Genomic DNA, 27555 nt, shown 5'->3' with positions numbered 1-27555 from the left:
AAGAAGAAGAAGAAGAAGAAGAAGAAGAAGAAGAAGAAGAAGAAGAAGAAGAAGAAGAAGAAGAAGAAGAAGAAGAAAAGGAAGAGGAGGAGAGAACTTTACACATTCATGTACTTCAAACTTGGGCAAAAAAGTATTGATAGATACGGGGATATAGCCCTAAAAATGTTCACAGGATATCCAAATACCATGAGAAATTGCAGCATACTGCAAAGGCTAGAAATCTCAATGATTATGAATTAAAGTAATGGAAAAAGAATAAGAAAATTTAAGTATGCTTAATTTTAAAAGAAAAGATTATTCAGGCATTGAAACTAGGCAGTAAAAGTGCAGTAAACAAGACGGCATACCTTTAGTCTCATCACTGAGGAAGAAAGGGCAGTGGAGAGATCACACATTTCAAGATAGCCTTAAAATATTCCAAAGGCTTGCTTTTTAAAATACAAACAAAACAACAAAAACAAATAGCTCAATGGAAAGATTGTGAGGTCCCTCCCTGTTCCTTCGTTTTTATTATTATAATTATTTCCTCCCTTCATTGAACAAGTGGAGCTCTTTCAGGTGAGACACTATTCAACAATTTCTTTGTAAATAAGCAATACCCACCCCCAGTCTCTTGCTGCCCTTCTAAGTATGTTGCTTTTGTCTATTTTTAATGGGTCTCTATTTAATTTGTTACACACTGTGTAACTGTATTCCATGGTATAATTGTGTTGTGTTACCCCCCACACTGAATTACAATATGGAAGTTTGACAGGATGGCAATAGAGGTTGATAAGATGGAACATTCTTGTAAATATTCTCATTCATATAGAAACAGATCCAGTATCTAGATAACTAACATCATCTCCTTCTCCAGTTTTAGGGAAGAAGCACTCACTAGCAGAACCAAGAGTATACCACCAAGTACAAGCAGGTAGCCCATAGTGGAGGACTGGGAAGGGCTGTTATAGCTGTGATGGGGCAGGCATTAATATAAAATAGTTATAGCATTTTGTAGATAGGAGTAGCACTTTGACCTTTGTTACAACACTCATAAATACACTGTCCTGAAAACTATTCAAACACAACTACAATTACAGAGATTACTATTCCACTTTTGTAAACCAGGAAACACGTAGATGCATTAAGGATGAGACTGTTGGGTACCACACCTGTTGCTGAGAGTATATAAACCCAGCTCTCCACAGGGTGACATCCAAACTCAGAATCCTCTCAGTTGCATCCAGCTGAGCTAACATCTTCTCTCAACATGGCCTACAGCTGCTGCTCTGGAAACTTCTCCTCCCGCTCCTTTAGGCGCTGCCTGCCCTCTTCAGGTTCCTCCTGTGGCTCTTCCTACCCCAGCAACCTGGTCTACACCACTACCAGTTGCTCTCCCAGCCCCTGCCAGGTGGAATCTTCTCTGAACACCAGATGTCAGGAGATCTGCATTGAGCCCACCAGCTGCCAGACGTCCTGCGTGGTGTCCAGCCCATGCCAGGTGGAATCCTCTCTGAACACCGGATGTCAGGAGACCTGCATTGAGCCCACCAGTTGCCAGAGGTCCTGCATGGTGTCCAGCCCATGCCAGGTGGAATCCTCTGTGAACACCGGATGTCAGGAGACCTGCATTGAGCCCACCAGCTGCCAGAGATCCTGTGTGGTGTCCAGACCCTGCCAGACAGCCTGCTACTACCCGAGGAGCTCCACACCTTGCAGTCCTTGCCAGGGAACATATGCTGGGTCTCTGGGCTTTGGATCCAGCAGCTGCCGTTCCCTGCGCTATGGATCTAGAAGCTGCTACACAGGGGGCTGTGGATCCAGTGGCTTCAGATCCCTGAATTACAGGGTCCATCACTTTCCTACCAGTTTTTACAGATCCTCTGTCTGTAGCCCACTCTATTTTCCTTCTAGGGGTTTCTATTCATCTTGTTACCAACCATTCTATACATCTGACCTCTGTTGATTATTCTGTTGACTTTCCAATGCCAATACTGAATGCTGATTCTGTAGTAAAATCTTGTCTTTTCATTTTATCCTTAAAAAGTATTGATATTTTCTTGATCTTCTGCTATCTTTTTTTTCTAATCCTAAACTTTTTCTCTGTCAAACTGAAGGCTAAGGAAAAATTTAACTACATTCCTGATAAAATTGATAATTTTTCACTTCTCCTAAAATTACGAAGTCAAATAATTTTATCTTAATAAAACATTCTTCCTGTTGCATAAGTACATGTTTAATGATATTATGTAAATCGGATGCATTATGGTTTGGATGACAAGTAGTATTAAGGGCTTGTCTTTTCTCCAGTTGGTTTCACAATTAAGTTATTACTTTCGAAATTTGTGGAACCTTTACAGGGTAGAATCTAACTGGAAAAATGATACTATTTTGGGGGAAGAGCTTGAGGTTTCTTGCCTTGTCCTGTTTCCTGTTCTGTGTATTTCCCTGGACCACCAAGATGTGAACAACCAGCCTCCCATGGCAGGTGCTGTGATGTTTTCCTAACTATGGTGAAATGGATCCTCTAAGCATGGGCCAAAATAGCTTTTCTTCATGGCGTTGCTCTCTTTTTGGGGTCAGACATTTGGTGTAGGCATAAGAAAAAAAAATTATTCAATCCCTTAATTAACATTGATTGTGATTTCTTTGGCAAATTAGGATTTTGGAAGGCTAAGAGGGCTGTCACAGTAATGCCACTGTTCTCTAAGTATGTTTCCTTCTTGCTGCAGGTATTCCTGAGCAGGCTGAGTTTTTACATCAAGCTTTTCTCTAACTAAAGATGCAAAGAACTGACAATCCTAGTTAAATTAGTGGCTACAGCATGCATTTCAAAGGGCAGAATGTGTTAGATATTTGAAGAATGCAAGAAAAATATAAGTTTACATGGTAAGGTCAATACATGAAGGATATTAACAGTAGAGATTAATATCTGTATGATAATTCTCAACTTTGTGAAGTTAGCATGCAGGAGTATCACTTTTTTAAAAATATTAGTCCCCATAGCCCAATTAATATTTTAATGTGTTAAAATTATTCCCGTTTATATAAGCAGGAAGACAACAGATGTAAAAATAGCTAGGTCGAGCAGGTGTGAAGTTCTACCTGGGTTCTTGGCAATTATGCTAATTAAATCTAAGAGAAAACACTAGATCTTTAAATATTATCGAAAATGACTTAATGATCCCTTTAAAACACTTGAATAATATGGAATTATGCCATCCTCTTCTTTCTAGCTCAAATACTTAGAAGAAATAAAAATCACATGAAGTATAGCGAAAATATTAGCTTTATAATTAATATAAGGAATCAATATTCATATAAAACAACATTCACATGTTTTACCTAGCCTTGTTCTTTGAGATTGTTAAACATTCTCTGAAATTCGGCGTGGAGTGCTGAGTATTGGACACCTGTCAAATACTAATCTTATGTCTATGTCCCATCCATTTCATCATTTCCTTTCCTCTTTTCTGGTGTAGTAACTGAGTGTAAACTATGAAAGCAGTGGCAGGCAGAGTTCCCCGTATTCCATGAGCTTATGCAGTGGCAGAAACAGGAACAGAAGAATTACATCAATGTTAAAAGATTACAATTAGGGTTATTGTAGTGTTTTGCTTGGTGGTCCACTGATTTGATTCACCTAGGATTCTCTCTGTTGTCCTTTATTCCACAACTTACACTTTCCTTCCACTATGACCTTCTCCCCTTCCTTCCTTCATGACTATTTTTGGCAGATTGGTTATGGTGTCTACATAGTTCCAGGGGAAATTTAGATAAGATTGGGGGAAAGAATTGACCACTATTATCATGAAAGTTGTGATGGGAAGTAGTTATCTCAGTCCTTTGCATAATGTCTCTAGGTTTTCATGATTTTGCCACTCTACATTTATAATCATTACCTAAGAGAAATCGTCAGGTTCCCTTCCTCAAAGTACGGGCAGCTGTAAGATTTGGAGAAATCCTCTTGTGCTTCTTGGCCAGCCTGAGGTTAATCGGATATTGTCCCAAGATTTCAGACACAGGTGCGGCTTTCTGCATTTCAGAAGAATAGTATAGGGAGTCCATAATACACAATCTTTGAATTATAATCATTTTATCAAGAAAATATAAAAGGGATATGCATTCAGTGAAACTGCTTTGAATTTTTAAAATATTATTAGAATATAGTCATTATAGAAACTTTTACCTGTTTGTTTTGTTTACAACGAGTGTAGAAGACTGTTGTGCCGGTCAGGACACGTCAGCCATATCTTAGTATGTTATCGCTGCCACCATAAATTAGACCAAACTAGTACCAGCAATGTGATTATCTTTCAGTTCTGTAGGACTAAAGTCGTAGCATACAGAACTTAGTCCCTCCCTATCCCAGCAATTAAATGCATGACAGCAAACTGCGGTCTGCTAATTTGTAAGTTAATTCCAACTTCTGCAGTTCACAGGGAAGCCAGCCAGCAGTTTTCAGGACTGTAGCTGGTCGCTTCTACTCTTCCAGCATCCTCCTAATGCGCACGGACACACACACAGGCACGGCCAAAGATTTTGAACACGGAGGCTCGCAAACAAAGCATTGGCTGCTCTCAGTTATAATCAACCGCCAAGGCTAATGGTTATCTGTTAGCTGACAGGTTTTCTGTGCAGGTTTCCAAGAATTACTGCAACCAGTTTCCAGAAATTCTCTCATGAATAATTTCCAGACATTGTTCTTCTACTCTTTCTACCTGTCGAGGTTAGGTCATCAGTGACTACCAACGCCACTTTGTCCTCTCCCACCATCATGCTAAGTTATTTGCATTTTTTGCTAGGTATGCCTTTAAACTACTTCCACTACCACACCCCACCACCACTACCATTATTATTATTATACAAATTAGCATCACTACTCTGAATTTCACTCCTGATACTTCTCAGTGTCACCATGATGTCCCTGAACCTACAGTCGATGTACAAATGACATAAAAATGTTGCATATAAGTTACCCTCGATCTGTATATATAACGCAAATAGGAACATAATTAAATTTCATGCTTCAACTGGGAATTTCCCAAGATATTCTTATATTGTATATGTAAATACTTTGAAATCTGAGCGTTTGTGAAATCTAGAATGCTTCTAATTCCAAAAAAACATTTGGTAAGGTACAATCAAGACACCCCTTCAATTTCACCTCAACATGGGAACTTTACCATTATACAGGATCTCTTATATACAAGTGATTTAGACATATTTCTGTAAATGACACCCATTTCTCTCTCTCTCTGAAATGAAGAGTAGTGTTAGGAAAATGTGGCATCTCTATGCTAATCAGACAACGACTCTACTAGAAGAATCAAGTAACGAGCAAATAGTTATTCATAACAAATGTCCATGAGTTAAGTCACTGGTGCTGAAAGAGATTACATAAAATGAAACCCTGAAGTCTTAAAGGTCACATTCAGGAAAAAAAAAACATAGATGTAACAGAACAAATCTGGTTTTAAGGAGCAAGATTTGACAATATTGAAAATTGTATGCATTTGTCTGTCAACATACAGGACCTCACCTAGGACCTTCATTGGCTTATGCTTCTATCTCAGTGCCCGCTGCCCTCACAGTCAACTACTATACAGTCTTTTTTGTGCATGGGAGGCCCCTTGAAGGGGAGTCCATGTGGTATATTTGTGGCTATGTGCGCAGGTGCATCTGCAGGACAGAATTCAACATTGGATGTAGAACCCTCTCTCTCTCTACTTTATTTTTAAAAACAGACTCACTGAATTTGAAGATCTCTATTTTGTTTAAAATGACTTTGAAGATAGACAGTACCTCATGAGGTTGTTTTTTTTTGTTTATTCTGAAATAATATCTCACCAAGTAGCCAATAATTGCTTTAAATTCAATACAGAAAAGATGGTCTGGAACTCATGATCTTCCTGCCTCAATCTCTCTGTGTCATAATGATAGGCAGGCACCATGAAGGTCAACTGAAATGTTCTGTGGTGAGAATGGCTCATCACAGGCTTGATATTCTTGTGATTCAATAATTATTTACTTAAATAATACTAATGCTTCTAAGTGGTATGCTCAGGGAAACATCAGGTACATTTTAAAATGCTTTAATTTTGTCATTTTAGACTAATATGTGAATGAACATATTTTCTTGGAAAATAGTAAAACAGTTGCTTGTATGCATTCTCTAGAGCAGCATTAGATGAATGTTATTTGGAATACTGACTGGCTCTGATAAGAAATTTGACAATGTGTTACTGAAGCATGACTAATGCAAAATATGGGCGTTCAGTTCAGGGGGAGTAAAGCTGTTATCTGTAATCTCTAATGTGACAAGAATGCACAAATAGAAATTGTGAAATCCCTTGAATAGAAATGAATCAGGCCGTTTCCCGGAAAATGGAGTACATGCATTGTTCCCTAGAAGTGGCTGCAGGTTGCCCAGGAACAAGAGTATTAGCCATTCCTGGAATCACTGCTGCCTGGGTAATAGTTTAAGACCTGAACCACTGGGTTCGAGATTCACAGAACTAGTAAGCGTGATAAAGGGTAGAGAAGATGGGAGAAAGTTGGAGGCCTGGTAGAGTTAGGACCTATTGGATGTGGAGTGTCTGGTTGCAGCAAGGCTGCATTTTTCTAAATCTGAGCACCCAGATTCATAATTTATAAAGAGAAACATATCTTCATCCTGGTGAAATTAAAGTAATGCTAAACCTTGAGATCTAACAGCTAAGAGTACATCTCGGTAGTGCAGAGGTATCTGATCATATATATGACCCTGGATTTCATCTGTAGAATAAAATATAGACTATAATGGAGTTTAAATAGTTGGAACAAGGCTAGGGTTAGCTATTTCTCAAAAGATCCTTGTGTGAAAATAGAATGTCATGTATCATGATAAGATGATGATTTCATTACAAATTGCATATGATAGCGTGGCATTTAACTGCAGTATCAATTGAGATGATATATATCCATTGTCCACAGTACTATAATTATCATTTATCTAGGAGGACTTTATTATGGTACTATGTGATTACTATTCCATCTACTTCTCCAAAGGAATTTTGATTTTTCTCACTAAAGTTTTCTATAGGCCAACAAACCACTCTAATGTCTGCTGTAAGTTTAACCATCAGTGATGACTCCCGTTTAGACAAACTGTATTCCTTGACATTGATGCAGTATTTTCAAGATTGCTTTTAAAATGTTCACAACATATTACCACACACACAGAGATAACATATATTTTTGTAAACCATATATGTTAAGAACAAAATAAATTTTGGGTCACAGGGAGGTTCCCGGTGCTGTTGTTTCAATTTCTCTTGGGGAAAGTTAAATGGAATTTTCTCATCATTTCAGTCCTTTTATATTTTCAGTAAAAGTGTAGAAATGGTCACTGTGGGTTGATTATTGCTGTTGTTGGGGGAGATGATGATTGAGAAGAAAATAAGAAAAAATGGGGAGAAGGGAGATGGGCTCTCAATTGCATTAACAAAACCATGTCAAGGTGAAATTTAGGAACTAGAATGGTTAGTCTTAGCTTTCTTCATGTCCAAACATAGAAGTTTCTCAGTCTCAAGGGCCTCATGATTACTGCAAGATTAACTTTGTGATCTCTAAGTCACCTATGTCTCTCTTGACTAGCATAATCATTCCCGTACCTTTTCAATACACAACATTTTTCTTTAGTACTTCCTTCTTTTATTTTTGAGATTATAAAATCATTACCTAAATTCATCCTTACTTGTCCTCCTTCCAAACCTTCCCATGTACCCTGCCTTGCCATCTTTCAAATTTATGTCTTATTCCATTAATTTCTGTTACATATATAGATGTATATGACTGCACATATATTTTTTATTTATTTATTTTTATTAATTATTTATTAAAGACTTCTGCCTCCTCCCCGCCACCGCCTCCCATTTCCCTCCCCCTCCCCTGGTCAAGTTCCCCTCCCTCGTCAGCCCAAAGAGCAATCAGGGTTCCCTGGCCTATGGGAAGTCCCAGGACGACCCACCTCCATCCACGTCTAGTAAGGTGAGCATCCAAACTGCCTAGGCTCCCACAAAGCCAATACGTGCAGTAGGATCAAAAACCCATTGCCATTGGTCTTGAGTTCTCAGTAGTCCTCATTGTCTGCTATGTTCAGCGAGTCCGGTTTTATCCCAGGCTTTTTCAGACCCGTGCCAGCTGGCCTTGATGAATTCCTGATAGAACATCCCCATTGTCTCAGTGTGTGGGTGCACCCCTCGCGGTCCTGAGTTCCTTGCTCATGCTCTCTCTCCTTCTGCTCCTGATTTGGACCTTGAGATTTCTGTCTGGTGCTCCAATGTGGGTCTCTGTCTCTGTCTCCTTTCACATGGGCACAGGAGACCACTTCCTACATATAACCCCAGGAGCACAGACACTAAGGGCATCATTGAATAAATGGGACCTCCTGAGACTGAGAAGCTTCTGTAAAGCAAAAGACACTTCCACTAAGACAAAAATGTACATATATATTCTTAAATTTAATCTCATTATGTATAAATTCACTTACATGCATGCTTTCAGGGATGGCAATTTGGTGCTGAATGACTAATCAGTGAAGAAAGCCTGTTTGTAATATCTCACGCTTTGGTCTCTCTTGCCTTTTGGTCAATGTTTGATCAATTACCATTGGTTATTTGCAACTGATGGACTATATTTTCAGAGGAGTGCACTTGTGATTTAATAAACTGGGATAAGAGTAATCATAGGCATATTATCAAGGGTAATGTCTGTATTTGCTCACTCTCATTTTCTTGTAGAAATTTAAGTTGCACATATTTGTTGAAATAAGCATTTGCAATTTTCAGGTACATTGTTTAGGTGACTAGAGAGAGTACAATTAAATTATCATTAATTTTAATCCAAAATTCTTATATGAGGAATTTACTGGCTTCTTTCTTATATATTATAAAAATAATCCCCAGACAATTGTTCAATGTGCTTTAAGAACTTATTTATTTTTGTAAAGCAACATCAGGTTAACTAAATAAATAAAACTTGAAGCTAATAATAGTTTCCCTCCCCCTGGTAAAATATAATACCATGATGAGAATTTTTTTTCAATCTTTGTAAAAACAGAATTTTTGTTTAACATAATTACTTCTTTCTGTGTTTCACATACACCTACCCACTTTTTTAATTTTGGTCTGTGAAGAGTGATGTAAATGTGAATATTATTTTAACAGTCTTAGATACCAAGGCTGGAGAATGTGACTTTACAGTTGAGAGGTTTTCTGCTCTAGAATAAGACCCAAACTCAGTTGCCAATACTCAAACTAGGTGCCTCACAACCATCTGCAACTCCAGCTCTGAGGGCAACAGTATGCATGTGCACATAGAAACACATGTGTATAGTACTAAAGTAAAATAAATTTTAAAAGAATCCTTAAACTGAAAAAAAAAGGCTTGTAATTTTTAGCTATCGAAATGCTATGCACAACTTTTGGCAGTTCTGTTTTATATTAGCCCTTTGAGAATTTCATAAATATATTTTTATCATATGTACCCCTTCCTTTTGCTCTATTCAGACACACATATCTTCCCTTCCCACCTAATATTGTATCCTTTTTATTTTAAAAACCAAAAAGGCCAACTGGTGCTGCCCATAAATTCTTGGATGTATGCCTTTCCATTGGACCACAACAGATTTATCATGGGCTATTCTCTTAACGAAAATTGACTCTCTCTCTTCCAGACACTTTCTATTTCCAGTAACTGCTCAATCATAGGTGGGGCTTCCATAGCTACCTTCTTGCGCAATGTTAGAACTTCCTTCTGGAGCTTGTGCAGTATTTTTATGTGTTCACTATCATTATGCAATTGCCCTGCCGTTTCTGAAATAATAGTGTTTCTTTTTTCATCGCCACAGTTTTTGGCCTCCATAATCTGTCCAGTCCTCTTCAACAAGGATCCTTAAGCCAAGGAAAAAAGAGAAAGTTGAAAATTTTATAAAAGTAGAAAAAAAAACATTAGAGACAAAACAAAATACCAATTTAGACATCTCAAGGTTTGTAATTATCAAGATTGCATTATGACAAAATTTAATGATGTATATATGTATGTACATTTTAATTTTCTTTCCTTTTTTCTATTTATACTATTCTCTATATTGGTGTTGCTGTTGATATTGTTATTTTGAGACAGGGTCTTTCTATCTAGCCCATACAGACCATGAAACCTTGCTCTTCCTGCTCTACATCTTTAGACCTGTCATCTAATTTTCTTCAGCACTTAGTTTTATATTCTGAACAGTGATGTTTGGGGGGTCATAGAATGAATATGTACTTCATTTTTGGAAAGGGTGAAGGTCATTGCTTCTAGTGAAAATGAACTTATTATTATTGCCTTTTAGCTATTTGGCTATAAACAAATGAAGATTAAATTTTTGAGATTTCTATGTAAGATCTGGATACTAGTGTGTACACCACTAGAAGTGAGATCATAGACTGATTGGTCTCAAGATGGCTGGAAATCATAAGAAGCAAAGAAGATGAGTGACAGAAACAGAATTCATAGTTCAGATAAAGTAAACTACTGATTCCATTACTCAAAAGCCAGAATCCTGTGGACCCACAGCCCAGTGAGTAGAAACTTCTAGGTCTAAAACAGGCAATGCCCCCACATTCACCAAAGAGCAGAAGTCTTGTATAAGCAATCTGGCAGAGACAATAAGATATCAAGATCCTTGGGTGGCACCGTCCTTGGTCTGACCATGGATGATGACACATAGGATGTCTGGTAGCCCGTGTACTCATGAACAATCTGCCTACCATTGTGGGACAGGAGTCCAGCTGGCAGACATCAAGATATCAGAAGTTAGTTGGTCATGTACATCAGATTTCTGGAGAAGGAAGACACACAGGCAGAGGAATCCCTGGGGGACTGCAAGGTTTTGTAGGCAACCCTGAAAAGACTACAAGAAAACAGCTCAGGGGCACTTGTGTGGGGACTACTTGACAGGAAATGTAAGTACTTCTGAGTTATATTTATAAATATTTATATCTCCATGATTTTGTTTTTATGTACTCTTGAATATAGGTCAAGAAATCTACAAGGTCACCATTCCCCCATTTATACTCTACCAATTGCATACTAGCAAATCTACCAATTGTTTGTGATTGCAGCCCTTTAATTCATTATACATAGTATTTATGGGTGTATAATGTTCTCATTATTATGCAAAACAATTAATTATCCTCTGTCAGAAATATCATGACTATTTCTATTAATCAATTTGTCAGTCTTGCCAGAAATACCCCTCCTCTAGTATGCTGTCCATGCTTATCTTCCTCCTGCTTTTTAGGTTAGAACTTCCTTCTAAGAATACACTGATATTGCATTCCTTTTGTTTCACATTATAGGAACATTTTTGTCTTGTTTAAAAGGCTTCATGGGGCAGAAGAGATGGCTCAACTGTTAAGAACACTGGATGCTTTTTTAGAGGACTCAGGTTCAATTCCTAGCATCCACACAGTAACTCAAACTGTCTATAACTCCACTTACAGAGATCTAACATGCTGTTCTGGCTTCTGCTGACACCAGACATGCATGTGGTACACAGACATGTATGTAGATAAAATGCTCATATTTGTGAAATAAATATACAGATAAATAATTTCAAGGCTTTATAAAGATTAACCCACTCATTCTCATTAAATTCTGGTTGAGAAAAAGCATGTGTTTGTTAGGTAACTTAATTCAGGATAAGCTGAGGTGTAACTGACTGGTAGCTTCATGTGAATTGTAAATAAGTAGTGTGTGTGTGTGTGTGTTTGTGTGTATATGTGTGGTACATAAGCATAAGCACATATATAGTAAGTCAATGCATTGAACAGTTAACCCTAGCCACAGGTTTGCAGGAATATATCATCACATTGTCTTAGGAGAAAAGATCTGGTACTGTCTATTTCACAGTTCATACCAGCTTTCCAGAATACAATCAGCGCTAATAGGCACCAGTTCTCTCTTCTGGCTCATTTAGTTTTAGCTCTGAAAATTTCATATGCTCTGTCTTCCTTTTGGCTTCGCCAATCAAAGAGTTCCTATGCATCAGAAAAATTTTAGATATTGAATTTAGAATTGAGAACTGTGACGACATTTGATATATGATGAGTATTTATTTATCTTTAAAATATGTTGGTCATGGCAGACACTTTGCGCTTTGAAAGGTATATTTAGTAACTGCCTTTATTTTTCACTATCATTCATATTTTCATGTGTCATACAGGGTTTCTCACCTCCAGAAGACTAAATAAAAGTGTGACTTAAAGAATAGGTAGCACAGAAATCCACACTCGCCTGATGCAGTTCTGCTCAGACCAAGACTAGATAGCTACAGGCCAGCAGGGTTCCTCAAGGCCGTGACTGACAGAAGACATCCATGGGCCCCCCTTGTGCTACTGGTCAGGTAGGCCCCATTATGATAAACAAATATGTGGTAAAAAAAAATGGAGAGAAAAAGAAACAGAATGGTTCATGCTCTGTGAAAAGAGGCAGAAAGGAAGAAATGAAGGTGGTGAGGCTCATGGAGAAGGTCTGTTTGCTACCAGGGTATATGCTGAAGTCTGTGCTGCGATGCTGCCAAGGGACATGTCTTGGTCCATGTTCCAGCTATAACTGGAGTCTGTGTTGAAGTCTGTGACCCAAGTTGTCACTAGGGCCCACAAAGAGACCCAGGATCTTGGAAGCAGCCTGTGGCCTTGTTGGAGCCTGGGGCTGTGCCACAGCAGGGGTCAACAGATCTGGGTGGCCTGGGTTGATATCCAGGGCCATGTGTCTCCCAGGACCAGTCTGATGTCAAGAGCCATGTCTGAGGTCATGGATTTAAAGTGGCCATTGTCTGAATGAACGTATGTGGCTTCTGTTTGCCACTGAAGGCCATGAGGATGGCCAGGGTCAGGTCAGCCATCTTAGTCCTGGCTTGTGTCCAAGGGCCATGATGCATGCAGATCTGCATTTCCTGCACTGTTACCTAATGTCCGGTGACATCTGGTCCAGAGCTGCAGCTGAGGGCCTTGTCTGGATTAGTGGTCCAGATGCAATAGCAGTCTGTGTTGAGGTTTGTGGCCCACGTCATTCTGGGAGTCCTTAGGAACCATGTGAGATGAAATCAGTGGGCAATGCTGAGCCATCCCTACCCTTTGCTGGCCCAGAGAAAGCTGGCCTTGCCTTTCACTGGACACTGCAGCAAGAAAGCCAGCTCTGGCCTTCACCTCGGGCATCGGTGAGCCTGCCCTGAGGACATGGACACAGGCGAGCTGACTCCTTGCCGGAGGTATGTAACCCCAGTGGTGACCTGATCAATTTAGGTACCGCTCAGGCCCACAGCTGGACCTTGGGTTGACTCATTGTAACATCTATCCCATCTAGAACTTGCTGGAGCTTGTGAAGTTCATGGTTCTGTGGAACAATACCAGCAGAATCTCCAAGACTCGGGGCATCCATGGGATAGACCAGAGTAGTTCTGGTGAGTATCTGGTGATGATTGTGTGTACCAGAAACCAGTGGCCTTGAACCATGATGTGGGAGTGATTTCTTACTAATAAAGAAACTGCGTAGTCCCATTTGATAGGCCAACCCTTAGGTGGGTGGAGTAAACAGAATAGAATGCTGGGAGAAAGAAGCTGAGTCAGGAGTCGCCATGATTCTCCCACTCCAGACAGACGCAGGTTAAGATCTTCTCTGGTAAGCCACCTAGTGGGCTACACAGATTATTAGAAATGGGTTAGATTAATATGTAAAAGCTAGCCAGTAAGAGGCTACAGATAACGGGCCAGGCAGTGTTTAAAAGAATACAGTTTCCATGTAATTATTTTGGGGCATAAGCTAGCCATGTGGGCGGCCGGGTGCAGGTGATGCAGCCCCGCCGCTCCTATCACTACAGAATTAGACCAGTAACTCACTCCAATGAACTTTTGTTAGTAAAGCTGATAGAGAAAAATAATATGCTATATGACACACTGAGGCCCCCAGTGCCATGAGAGAGAATAAGAGATGCTGAAGAGGTGGAAAAGAAGGAAAAATGAAGAGGTTTGTTTGTTGCTTGGTTGATTGGTTGCTTTGTTTTGTAGTCTTTCATTGGGGGGGGGGGTTCTGCAGGTGTGTAGAGGGCTATGGGAGGACCAGGAGATGGGTAGAACTGAGGTGCATGGCATGAAATTTCCAAAAATCAATAAAAAATTTAAATTAAAAGAAAGAATAGCAAGAAACAGAAGAGTCAGGGAATCATGAAAAGGCAGTCTACATGCTAAGTAACTCTTGTTTTCGACTTCTAAAATGATGGATTTTCTTCCTACTTCAATTCTTTTTTTCTTAATTTTCTCCTTCCAAGAGACTCCTGGCAAAGCCAGGCAGTATCATCTTGTGCCCTTGATATTTTATGTCTTTCTCCACAGTAGATACTCCAGTAAGCATTGGAATGAAATATGAAGATTTCATTTTGTGTCAATTCCATTGTATGTATCTATCTCACTCTCTCTCTACCTGATTTCCTCATGTCAGTATTCTCTCTCCCGTGTCCTGAAGGAGCTTGTCAGTTCAATTTCCACTTTACAGGAATCTACACGCACCATCAACTGGAAACTCATGTTCAGTTATTCCAAGTTTATAACACAATGTTCAGTATAAAGCTTCAAGCACAGAGAGCACATTTCTCTCATTGCATTATTTAAAGACAGTCACATTAAACAGAGTTCATCTTTAAACCTAGCTGGGATGTTTTATATTCTCCTTCAGCTGGTTATTCAAGACTTTTAAGGTTGCTCACATACGAGGATCTGGGCTTCTGTTCTTACAGTCTGATTTCTTGTTCTGCCTTGATTTTTCCTATAAACTAACTCTACTAGGCAGCCAGATGAATTTATGACATGCAGATTGAAAAGATCAGCAATGAGGAGCAGTTATAAATAAGTGTGTAGATAAATAGTGTCCCTTGGTCAAGTTTGAATTATCTACAAGGCCCCCTTAGTATCTCAGGGATTGACTTCCAAAGATAGATTAATTTCTCTCTGCAAAGTATAAGACTTCATTCTATAACTGTATTTGACTGTACTATGATTCTTTTTTGAGACTTAACATATATTACAGCTAGGTGATTTGGCACCCAGGATGCACTCACTATCTTAACATTAGTTAGACTATTCTCCTGAAAGCAAGGCTTGTTTATAGTAATCATACACATTAAAATGTTGCTCGACTTGGTCCTGAACTAGTTCCTAACTAAGCAGAAATAGGGGGAGAACATACTTGACTAATAACCAAGAAACTTTCCAAGTCTTCTAATATCTTATCTGTCATGTGTGGTACAAGGATACATGTATCTACATGGATACATATCTTTACATCATAGCAAACTACAAGTTGGCAGGAACATGTATATTGATATTAAATAACTTAATATTGTTCTAAATGTAATTTATATGGCATCTGGTAAAATTGGTTTTATAAAACATATGAAGATATTTACAAAGATAAAAAGTGAGTTGAGACTGGTCAAATAGAAAGCAATTTTAGTAGCAAAGGAATACAACCTGGTAAGGTATGAGGTGACTGTGACATATAAACAGAGATGCTCTGTCCCTAGATAGCATCTCTGGGCTGACTTTTTGCTATGATATAATTCCAGTATAATTCTCTGAATTTGTTGTTTACAAATCTCTTTATACTCCTCTGGCATTGTAGTAGGAGTCTGATTGCGTGTTCCAGTCTGCCTAGACTCCCAAAGTAATCACACAGAAACTGTATTAATTACAACACTGCTTGGCCTGTTAGCTTATGCATATTCCTAGAAATTTCTTACATATTAAATTAACCCATTTCCATTATTTTACATTTTACCACGAGGCTCGTGGCCTACCTAGTGGTTTGTGGCTTTCTCCCCTCGTGGGTGCATGGAGCCTCCCTGACTCCACCTTCTTTCTCTCAGCATTTGGTTTAGTTTTCCATGCCTAGCTCTATTATGCTAGCCACTGGCCAAAATGTTTATTCATTAACCAATGCAAGCAACACATAAACAGAAGGACTTCTCACACTACAGTATGTCAACTTTTCATTTATAATTTCAAAATTCTCCTTATTCTTTCTCATTGCATTGATATCTTTGCTTCCTTCAAAATTTTCCCACTCTCATAGTCTTTGATGGTGTCCTCACTGGGCTGGGACCAACTGTGAACTCCTGATCTCCCTTGAGTTTTCATTTTTTCTTGTTTGAAGTTAGTTCAGTTTGTCAGATTTCTTTGTCATAATTCCTGTGGGGCTCTACATATTGATGTATAGAGCAATTCTCTGTGCTATGTTTTTTTATCTGTGTACAAAGATAATTATTTTGTAACTAACTATAAGTATAATCAATATGCTACTGATCATGTCAATTCCCTACTTTTGATATGAAATATATGAATCATATGAATCACAAAATAAAATTCTAAAATGAAATTACAAATCTACTTTGAAATAGCAAACAAAAAATATGAGATTTGATTACTTTTATTTCCAGCCATGTTTAATATAAGCATTTGATCACATAAGGTGAAAGCTTGTTCCTCAACCAAAAGTAATTCTTACAAAGGATAATTGACTTCCTCCTTATACATATACAAAAGTTAGTAAGAGATGAAATACTTAAATTAAAGGGTATTTTTCCTTTCACCCCCTCAACACTAAATTTTGATTTTGTACAAAATGTTCATATGACCAAATTTTCCCACTTGCATTTTCCTGGTGTCCTGTTTTCCTCAAAAACATAAATGTTCTATATTTAAAAGAAATATAATACATACTTCTCTCGACATTATTCACAGAGAGTCTACTTTGTTATATAAATAGAGACAGTAACCAGAAGTTTTAGAGAGAAAAAATATTGAAAGTCTAAGATAAATACATCAATCTGTCAGATTTTGCAAAATTTCTCTAAGAGGCCTAGCAAGACTAAACATAGCTGCCCAGAACAAAATAAGAAACACACACACACACACACACACACACACACACACACACCCCTCACTGGATAAAACTAAGAAACTAACAATGTATTTTGAAGCCAGAATGTATGGTTTTTAAGCTAATATTTATTTGTTTTTTCAGCTATTTGTGAATAAGATATATGAGTATAAATTATGTTATTTTCCTCAAGTTAATTCACATTGTATAAGCACAATTTTTCACTGAATGGCCTAACAATTTTATTCTACTAATTCCATTAACTTACCAAACAGATCATTCACTAAGCTCTGTGCATTTTCCATACCATTTTTTTTGCCAGTAGTTTGCAACTGAAGGAAAAATAAGTAACAACTGTTTAGAAGATACCAAAGAGGAGTATTTTTCTCAAAATGGTGAAGCTAGTGATTTGCTTAGATGTTAGACCTGTAAGGGCAACTTAGAAGGTCTAACCTGATGTGAGCTTCCCCTCTCTGTGCACTGAATACGTCTTATTTCCATTGGTTAATAAAAAATCTGCTTTGGACTATGGCAGAACAAAATATAGATAGGCAGGGAAACTAAACTGAATGCAAAAAATAATAATAATGTGCAACTCAGGCAGATCCCAAGTAGTCACCTAAGAAGCGAGATGTGAGGTAACAATGAGCCTTGTGGCAAAATATAAAATAATAAAAATGAGTTAATTTAAGATGTAAGAGGTAGTTAAAAGTATGTCTAAGCCTTTGGTCAAACACTGTTGTAATTAATATTGTTTTGTGTGATTATTCAGGTCTGGGTAGCCAAGAAATGAAAGCACAGTCTCTACTTTAAAATGGTACCCATTGTCGGGCATAGATCCACATAAGACCTAAAAAAGCTTTTAAAAAAAGAAAAAGAAAAGAAAAGAAGGTTTCTAGACCCACAAAGAGGAGCCAAGTGCAGCTTCTTGGTAGCTTCATTTTTTTCCAGATAGGCTCTGTTTGTTGGTGACAAACAGATGCCTGGCTCTTTTTTTAAAATGGCATCCTGCTTTTTGCTGGCTGCAAAAAGGATTTTTTTGAGCAGTCCTGCTGTGAAGCACTTGAATGGGGTTTTTTGGCAACTTGCTACAAGTTGCTGGGTGGTAGTGAGAGCCAACTGCTTCCCAGAGTTGGGATGGTAATCATGGCTCCCAGATCTGTCAGTAAACCTACCTCTGCCACACTGAAAAGCCAAGCAGGGTGGAACCAACGGCTAAAATGGCCACTCTTGTTCTAGCCATTTGGATTAACAGTTTACACCAGTGATCACAAAAAGGATTACATGTACAAAACAAAAACAGATTCTAACAAAAGTCAACCTCTAAATAAGTCATAGTGTGTTTAAAAAATATACATAGGCTTAAAAATAGGTATAGACAGTCTTAAAAGAATAGTTTTTAAAATAAAACAAATAAGTCTTTGAATAAAACAGTAAAAAGAATATAAAAAGTCAATAAAAATATATAGTCTAGATTATGTATGCTATTGTATTTTCTTCCAGAGAAATGTCTGATTGTGGGGACTGCTAAGCTAAAAAACCATAAAGGTATCTTGACTTCAAAATTTGAGTCTAAGCTATGTTACTTTGGAAAAGAAATTCTGCTTCTGTTTTCACAGAGGTTGGGAACCTGTAGATTCCTTCCAGGCTAGTGTGGTTTGATAAAACAAGAACCCCTAAAATGTCTCCATTTATCCTAAATGTACTTTGTCCAACAAATGGCAGAAAACAGTTTAAATAAAACAATACCCAAATTTCCAAAATGAATATTTATGGGCATTTGTTTTTATTTAAAGGGAGTTGATTATAAGTGGTTAATGGTCACGTCAATCTCTTTCTAGAAAGGGGAAATATGATATAGAAATGAATACTTTACATTGGTATGGACTATGGTTTATTGGTACAGATTTAAGATCAATTTTGTTATATGTATATTTCTATTCTTATTTAAGATATTATGCATATAAAGCTCATTTAAAAATGTAATGTATATTAAAAATTACAGATTAATAGTTATTTATTTTTTAAAGATTTATTTATTGTGTATACAACATTCCTTCCATGTATGCTTGTATGCCAGAAGAGGGCACCAGATCTCATTATAGATGGCTGTGAGCCACCATGTGATTGCTGGGAATTGAACTCAGGACCTCTGGAAGAACAGTCAGTACTTTTAAGCTCTGAGCCATCTCTCCATCCCTAGATAGTTATTTATAATAGTCAGACTTGTAGTTATGTTAGTTAGATTTCCTAGATGTATAGAGATATATTTCAGTTAGATAATCTTCAACACTTCAAAGATCTACAGAATATGGCATTTTAAATGTTTTAAGAACTTATATGATTTTCAACAGTGAGACATGTCTCCTTCTGGCAGTACCAACTATATTAGAGAGGTTGGTGGATATTAAAGAAAGTCATTATGAAATTTCCCTTCAATGTGACAAGGCAAACAATTTGGTCAAGAAACTGCTCTTGCCTAGACTTGATGACATGCTGTATGAAATGGATATGTGGGACCCACAAAAGAGTGATTGCTAAACTTCCCAAAAGAAGGTGAGAGAGTCAGTCCTTCAGAGTTCCTGCTTTGTGAAAAAGTCTGCCAGACATTCAGCAGGACACAGAAGAAAGTAACTGACAAACAGCCAATATAGGCAAAACAGTCTTTCAAATTTTGTGCTTCATGGAAAAGTCTGCCAGATACTATGGGACTTTAGGCTTAATATGGATGCTGCAACATTACAGAATAACTTTGGGTGACTATACAGGCAGCAAGATGCCTCTGTCAATTCTAGAGTTTTCAAGGTTGCTTACAATGTACTTCCTGTATATCCTTCTGGGGTCTTTGATGGAGATGAAGACAGTTATAGTTTTCCTTAGTTATGATAAAAGATAAACTAAATATAAAACTTTAGACTCATAAAGACATAATAGATGACAATTTTTTTTAATTTTGCCAGAAACAAATAGACTAAATATTGTAACTGTAATTCTTTCTTGATATCTGTTTTGTATATGTAATTTTAGTATGTTAAAGATAAAATCTTCCATTTTATTTAAACAGAAAAGGGAAGATGTTGTGGGATTCCCCTCTGTATGCTTTTAACAAGTTTTATTACCATTGATTAAAAAAAATGAGGCAAATTTGGCCTATAGCAGGGTAGAATATAGCTAGGTGGGAAAACTAAGCTGCATGAAGAAAAAAATAAGGTGTGTCAGGAAAATGCCATGTAGCTGCCCCAAAAGCAAGATGTGTGGTAACAAACAATGAGCCTCATGGCAAAAAATAAGATAATAAAAATGAATTAATTTTAGATATAAAGCTAGCTAGACATATGCCTAATCCATTGTCTAAACTGTGTTATATTTAATATAGTTTCCATGTGATTATTCAGGTCTGGGTGGCCAGGACATGAAAGTCTCTGTTTACACTAGCCTGTTCACATACTAATTTATAGAAATTAGATCCACTGGTTGCCCTGGGGAAGTCTGATAGCTTCTAGAGGCATGTAACCATTAGGGAACAGTGTGGTCATAGATTGGGGTGAAGACAGTATGTGGTGTGGGAGGTCCTTCTGCCAATGTGGTGCATTATTAGTTAATGAATATAGAAACTTCCCTGGCCTGTTGATAGGACAGAACTTAGGTAGGCTGGAAAGATAGAACTGAATTCTGGGAGTATCTAAGGGTGGGGGATACGTAGTCTGCAGATTAGTAGTTGTATGACATTTTGAGAGGAGGCGTGAGCTCAGCTGGATATAATTAAGATTCTGAATTTAATGACTTCTGAACCAGGACTCATTTATGGTCTTAACCAGGGGTATGGCCTTGCATTATTTAAGTTTCCTTTCTTTATTTCTGTGTTTCTTTCTTCCTTTTTTCCTTCCTTCCTTCCTTCCTTCCTTCCTTCCTTCCTTCCTTCCTTCCTTCCTTTCTTCGTTCGTTCTTTCTGACAACATCTCAATATTTATCCCACAAAATTTATTATAAACCAATATCCTTCTATCCCTGTATTCCATTTATGGGTTTAAGGTACATGCTATCACATCTGATATGCAATTTTTCATTTCCAAATGTGCCCCTCAGTACATTTTCTGAAATAGCAGATGAATAGCATCCTTGATTTTTTACATATGGGCCAGTTTATTGTTTTAGCACTGATCCAACTAGGTGCTCCTAGGCCAGAACCATTGGTACTTTATAGCTTCAATGCTACTCAGTGATAAAAATAAATGTCCCTATAATGTCCTTGATGAAACCTGGCTAAGTATTTATCTATCTTGTGACAAAAGGGTTGGTATGCCTACAATGAAGACTTCAATGATGTCATCATTTTTATTTGAGTTGAATAAAAACATCCCATTTGCCACCAACAATGATTTTCCATTTCTAAAGCATGTTTTATGGCTTACATTATGTGAATATATTTTTTCTGGAAACCAGTATAATGGAAAAACAGATAAGAAAAAAATTGAATGAGGAAACACGGCGGGTCACAGTTATAAACAAATACACTTTAAAGGCAAAATGACTAAAGACTTTTGACCTGAAACAAAGTCATTTGGTGATCAGTTTGAATATGGATGATTAGACTCAAAGAGTCAGGTAGAGTGAGAGAAGATATACAGTGATTTGGGGGGTTTTTCCATTTGTGGGAAATTCAAAATAAGCTGGTTTAATTTTTAAATAACATAGTGTTTCTTTTACTTTTGATTTTTTCTTTGTCAGTAGAATATTTTATTTTTCAAATTAATTTCTGTTATGTTTATACTCTTATTTACTCTCCAATATGGTTTTATGTTCTTTGTATAAATGCGCAATAATAAAAATAGTCTTATACCTTCACATACATGGTGGTGCTGATAGTTTTGAACGTCGTTTTTTTATGCTTTTTTAATACAGGGTCTCACTTCGCAGACCAGTTCTAAACTCACTATGTAGCCAAGCTTGTATTGAATTACTACAGTTCTCTTGCCTCAGTATTTCTAAGTGTTGGGAACACAGATATGAGCCACCATGCAGAACTATTTTCTAAAATTTGGATTTCACTTTTTTGTTGTTTTGAGTCTTAATGCATGGTAGATACTCTCATCATTTTACAGTGCTTCTTACTAAGAATTTTATATATAAATTATAAAGATGTCTCTAAAGTACTAACACTATTTGTTTTTCTCTAGGGCTGTTTTGGTAGATATAATGGGAACAACCACTCTTCCCCAACCACAGGGTCTTTTATTTGCATGCTTAGTCCTCAGGTGAACTGTTCTGAAGGATTAGGAGGTGTGTCCTTCTTGGATGAGATATGTCACTGGGAATAGACTTTGACGTTTCAAAAACCCAAATTAAGCCCAGTCTTCTCTCTCTCTCTCTCTCTCTCTCTCTCTCTCTCTCTCTCTCTCTCTCTCTCTCTCTCTCTCTCTCTTCATTCTGTCTACAGATATGAATATAAAGCTCTCAGCTACTTCTCACGCACCATGACTTCCTGCCTGGGTGACAGGCTGCCAGCCATGATGATAATAAACTAACCATCTGAAACTCTAAGCAAGCACTTAATTAAATGCTTCTTTGTTTCTTTGTGAGAGCTGCTTTGGTCATGGTGTCTCTTCACAGCAATAGAACAGTGACTAAGACAGCTATATAGAATAAAGGAATAATGGTGGAGGCATTTATGGGAACTTGTGTGAATCACCTACTTTGTCAGTCACAGGCACCTTATCTAAATCTACTATCTTCACATCTGTTTCAGGGATTTTTTCACCCATAAATTAGACAACATTACCATGAAAAAGTGTTTTTTGCTCAAATGTGTATTAATTGGTAATGATATAAATGGCACTATCTTCAACTTTGTTAGGTAATAATTTTAATGAAATCCAAAGAGGACACACATTTTTGTAATTGTAATTTTAAGATTTAGCAATATTCTATGTGTCAGATTTGGTTATCATTCAGTGAAATGCATCATGAAAAGCAATTTTTCCTGTTTACCAAATTGTAGGCCATCTTCCATTTTAGCGTGTTCTTCCTCTTCTTCGTGTGTATCACTTCTAGATCTCTGATTCTAGGAGATCAACATTTTCAGATTCCACATGGAGTCTTTCCAAGTCTGGTCATTTTATTTACTAAAATATAGTCTAATTCCATCTTTGTTGACTGCAAATGGTGGAAATGACTTCTCTGTATGCATTAAAATTTGTTTTAAGTGTTACATGAAGTCTGTGACGTTCCCCAACCCTGTAGATGTTTCCATTTGGGATGGGCTTCCCAAAGTCATTTGCTCTCTGCATTTTGACCAGTTGTCCATTTCTGTGAAAGTCTCGGTCTGCTGCAAATAAATGTGTTTGATGATACAGGGAGAGAGGTACACTTATTTTTTATGTAAGTGTAAATGTTTAGAATACAGTTGGGAATTATAGTGGTTTAGGAAACTGAGAAAAGGGGGTTCTCTTCTAGGGTCTATGACTTCATCATCAGCCATTTTTACAGTCCCAGGCATGAATTCCCTATTAATTTACAGGCTTTAAATTAAAAAAATGTATGGTTTATAGTGTATATGTCTACATACATGAATAATTTAAATGAAACAATAACCTTTGGGTTAATAGGCTCTCACACAGAGCCCTAGACTAATAAACTTGCTGGTGCCAGGCAAGGTAAGCCTCCCTCGTCTTGCTAAAGGAGTATAAGAGGACACTCCTGAAAACCAGGAATCGCTAATGCCTTTGGTTGCCTTCCTTAATTTGAAGGTAAGAAGTTATTGCTTAAGATGCTTCACGTTTCAGACACAAGATTTAGAGGAAGTGAGATGGAACTGACCTGGAAGCCCTCTCTCCGAAGACTACATCTCATAGTAGGTCTATCTGCCAATAGAGGAAAGCAGTCAGAATCCCACTTAGCAGTACAGCTGATGGGCACAAAATTACCACCACACAAGGTCAACCCAGCTGTGCAACAGTGGCACTCATGACTTAGGGGTAACTAACAACTATCGAATTGCAAACCAGACTTTCAGAGCTTACCAAATTATAAATTAACATGTGGTTAACCTTACCATATCTGGCTCCCCACCCCAACCCTTCCCTCCACAATCTCTAGGAATCACCACTTTACTGTGGAAGCAAACTTCAGATTGCACATGCAGGCGACCTCAATCTGGACTTGCTTCTCTGAATCTGACATACATCCTTTAGCATATTGATCTCCACTTTTATCCATGTTGTTTCAAGGATAGTGTCTCATCATTTTAATGGCTAAACTTCAACTGTGGATATATACCACATTTTCTATCGCCCTTTATCGGTCTATCTTTCTATTCCTAAGCTACTGTGGATAGTATTGCGCTCAGGACGTCCACGCACACTATTGTATCCTCTTAGCTAAGCTACAGAATTGGTGGTGAAATTACTAAACCATGGGGCAGTTTTAACATTTTGGACAATCTCTACTGTTTCCCATAACGGATGTAGTAATTTTCATTTCCTCTGTATTTACATTAGTGTTGCCATGTCCAGATATCTGGCAGAACAATGCGTGGGAAAGATTCACACAGACTCACCCTTTCATAGGGCTGTAAATCCAGCATCGCAAGGAAGCACAGCAGAGGGGGTGGACCTGCGATGTTAGGAGTATGAGATGGTCTTCAAAGGCACATCGTCAAGGTAGGCCCCACTTAATAAGGTTTACACAGCCTCCTAAAATAGATTATCACCTGTTAAACTGGCACTCAAAACACGAGCCCATGGTAGTCATGTCAGATTCAAAGCAAAACATTGTCAGTACACAAGGGAACCCATAGTTATAAAATCAAATACATTTTGACTTCTGTCTTCTTAATAGAACTTAGTAAGACCAGTTGGCATAGACTTGAAAAACCACTACTTATGGAAATTAATTTACTTTCGGCACCTGGGATTTCATTAATAGAAATCTATACTTTCAAACAGTAAGGTTTTGCTTGATGTTCTTAAGTAAGAAAACTCTGAGGCACAGAGGACTTGTATCTAATTTAGAGCTGAATGGAACTACAAACCCTATACTCCCACACATGCTGCTCATTTAACATTAATCAATTACTGTTTCACAGTCACAAAAGCAAGCATGCACAAAACAACTCACAAGAGCAGGCGTAACCGGATGTCAACTCCGTACATTCATTAGATTGAAATTTTAGTATTCATAAATTTGGCAAGGATTCAACACTACTAATTTAATTTGCAATGCATACTTTATTCTTGAGTTAATAGATTAATGACAGATTTCTCAATGGACCCGCATCAGCCAATATCTGAGGTCAGAGGGTAAGTGAGGAATTGACAATCAGGAAATGAGAGGATAATTCTTCCTGGTCAAAGGGAAATAACAGTGTCCAAAGATCCCAGACTGAGAGACAGTCGTCAGCAAGATTGGAAATCTAGAAAGAAGATCAGTAGAATCCACATCCGGTGCCACAGCTCGGTCTGTAGCAAGAAGACTGGCAGGTTCTCTGAGGAACATAGGATGGGCGGCAGAATCCTGATCCGAAGCCCAGTGAGGAGAAGCCATAGGGTCTAAAGCCGCTGGTTCCACAGCTCAGGGAGTAAGAGCTTCTCGACCCGTAGCCCAGAGAGTGACAGCTGCTGGACCCAAAGCCCTGAGAGCCACCGTACGTGGTCCTGCAGGGGCTGTAGAAGCTGGAGACCCTGGAGCTGTAGCAGGGCCGCTGGCAGGAAGTCTGCACTACATGGGAAGTCTGGCATCTGCTGGGCTGGAAGTAGTTCTGATGACAGCCGCTGAGGAGAGAGGAGCCCCGATGGCAGGGTCGGGGAGAGCAGGAGTTCGTGCTCTGGATCAGGTGCCTGGAGTAGGAAGAGTCGCAGGAGGAGTAAGGGTAGTTCAGGTGATCTCCACAGGAGCGGGAGGAGAAGTTTCCAGAATAGCAGCCGTAGGACATGTTGATGGCAGGTGTAAGTTGAGCTGAGTATAACAAGATTCTGAATGTGAAATCACTCCTTTTCTGAGACCTTTATATACTCTCAGCAATGGGAGTGGCTTCTTACATGATCGTTGTTTCTGTCTGTGGCCAGACTCATCTGCATGTCTGGACCTCAGCAATTTTCTTCATAATTGCAGTTAGCTAACTCCTTTTATCTTACGTTTAAGGCAGAACTCTTTTTTTATATGTCTGAGTCAATGAAATACATTTATGTTACAAATGCTATGACTGTATTTAATTAGTGCCTCTACCATTATAGTCAGGAAACCCCCTTTATTTTCTCTGTCTATGACTTGTGTATGCTCTTGTGTTGGGAGGGGAAATAATCTCAGGGATGACAAAGTCGTTATCCCCAATTGGTCATTGGATACAAGTCAGAGTCTTGTACTGACAAGAAGCCATTTCAAAAATGGCTCCAACATGAAATCATGGGTTCACACTCTCCAGGATAGTGTTCTGTTTCGTTTACATTATTATCACTGGTTATAATATCCCGTCTATATGAGCTATATAAAATAAGTCAAAAGAATTGAGACGTTGTACAAAATCATCCTAGTGCTGAAAAACTGTGCAAAGAAAGTGATTATTTAGAATAATGAAATAAAAAAAATGGCCACTATGGGGCCCTGTGGAGCAAAACAGCAGACATGGCATTAGTGTGCGAGGGTCAATGGCAGCAGGAGGGGTTGTGTGGCGATTTATTTTTGATTTAACCTATTGACGGGAACTCTCGTCTTAGTTTGCCAACCCAGTTCATATTACTAAACATCATTTCAAATTGAAGTATGGTTCCAAGCTTATTCAAAGCTCAGTCTCCCTGTCCTGTCATGGGAATTGGTTTTCTCTGGTTAGGCGATTGGATAAAACTGAGGCTTCTCGTCACTGGGCTTCAGATCTGCCGCCCATCCTATGTTCCTCAGAGAACCTGCCAGGCTTCTTGCTACAGACCGAGCTGTGGCACTGGATCTGGATTCTACTGATCTTCTTTCTAGATTTCCAGTCTTGCTGAAGACTGTTTCCCAGTCTGGGATCTTTGGACACTGTTATTTCCCTTTGACCAGGAAGAATTATCCTCTCATTCCCTGATTGTCAGTTCCTTATTTACCCTCTGACCTCAGATATTGGCTGCTGCCTCCATCCTCACCTATGAACTTGCCAATGTATCTCTGCATTTAGTATCTGAGTGAACAGTCACATCTATATACAAGAGTTTTCAACATGCTTTCTGCAGAAAGAATGGCTTCCATCACTGCATTCTGAATCCATTTCATGAAAATGTGATAGGGTTAAGTGACAGATACTGAAATCAGCAGAGCCTGTTCTGTAAAATCTGTTTAATTGTAACTTGTTTAAAAACCTCACTACATGATTTGAGTGACAAGAAACTTCAGAGGCACCCAACAACTATTATTTTAAAGTTTATCTTATAAGATTCTAAATCTTTAAATGTCTTTCTCTGGGCTCCTAGTAGCTGGAGTAAAAGTCTTTTTATTATTATTATATTTTATTTTATTGCTTTAAAAATACCAACCCAAATTCCCACTTTCTCCCCTCCTCCTATTCCCTCCACACACCCTCCCACCTCCCCCCAATCCTAAGAGAGGCTAAGGTACCCTGCCCTTGGGAAGTCCAAGGCCCTCCTC

The 27555-nt window shown here is 38.2% G+C and overlaps 2 protein-coding genes across 3 annotated transcripts; one reads left to right on the top strand and one right to left on the bottom strand.

Annotated features, from left to right (window-relative positions):
- The first annotated feature begins 1252 nt into the window (after nucleotides 1-1252).
- LOC126499479 (keratin-associated protein 13-1-like) lies at nucleotides 1253-26892 on the top strand. 2 transcript variants are annotated; one of them, XM_050138705.1, is made up of 3 exons: nucleotides 1253-1393; nucleotides 1574-1867; nucleotides 26806-26892. In XM_050138705.1, the coding sequence occupies exons 1-3, from the start codon at nucleotides 1253-1255 to the stop codon at nucleotides 26890-26892; spliced, it is 522 nt and encodes a 173-aa protein (XP_049994662.1). The 2 variants fall into 2 exon arrangements, with proteins under 2 accessions (XP_049994662.1, XP_049994661.1); XM_050138704.1 differs by having other exon boundaries at nucleotides 1484-1867.
- On the bottom strand, nucleotides 25364-25870 carry LOC126499480 (keratin-associated protein 13-1-like). Its single transcript, XM_050138706.1, has one exon. It carries the CDS (start codon nucleotides 25868-25870, stop codon nucleotides 25364-25366), a length of 507 nt encoding a protein of 168 aa, XP_049994663.1.
- Nucleotides 26893-27555: the final 663 nt, after the last annotated feature.

Source organism: Alexandromys fortis, unplaced genomic scaffold (assembly GCF_014885135.2).
Source record: "Alexandromys fortis isolate MF-2015 unplaced genomic scaffold, M_Fortis_MF-2015_v1.1 scaffold_11, whole genome shotgun sequence".
NCBI classification, from domain to species: domain Eukaryota; kingdom Metazoa; phylum Chordata; class Mammalia; order Rodentia; family Cricetidae; genus Alexandromys; species Alexandromys fortis.
The sequence above is the reverse complement of the archived record's forward strand: the minus strand, read 5'-3'. Positions and strand labels throughout refer to the sequence as shown.

What these genes read in the sequence shown, in the direction of transcription:
- LOC126499480 (XM_050138706.1), bottom strand. Translation starts at nt 25,870, where the DNA reads ATGTCCTACGGCTGCTATTCTGGAAACTTCTCCTCCCGCTCCTGTGGA.
- LOC126499479 (XM_050138704.1), top strand. Translation starts at nt 1,253, where the DNA reads ATGGCCTACAGCTGCTGCTCTGGAAACTTCTCCTCCCGCTCCTTTAGG. An exon ending in GCTCTCCCAGCCCCTGCCAG is followed by an intron (nt 1,394 to 1,483) that starts GTGGAATCTTCT and finishes AGCCCATGCCAG; the next exon opens with GTGGAATCCTCTCTGAACAC. An exon ending in CCAGTTTTTACAGATCCTCT is followed by an intron (nt 1,868 to 26,805) that starts GTCTGTAGCCCA and finishes ACTGGGCTTCAG; the next exon opens with ATCTGCCGCCCATCCTATGT.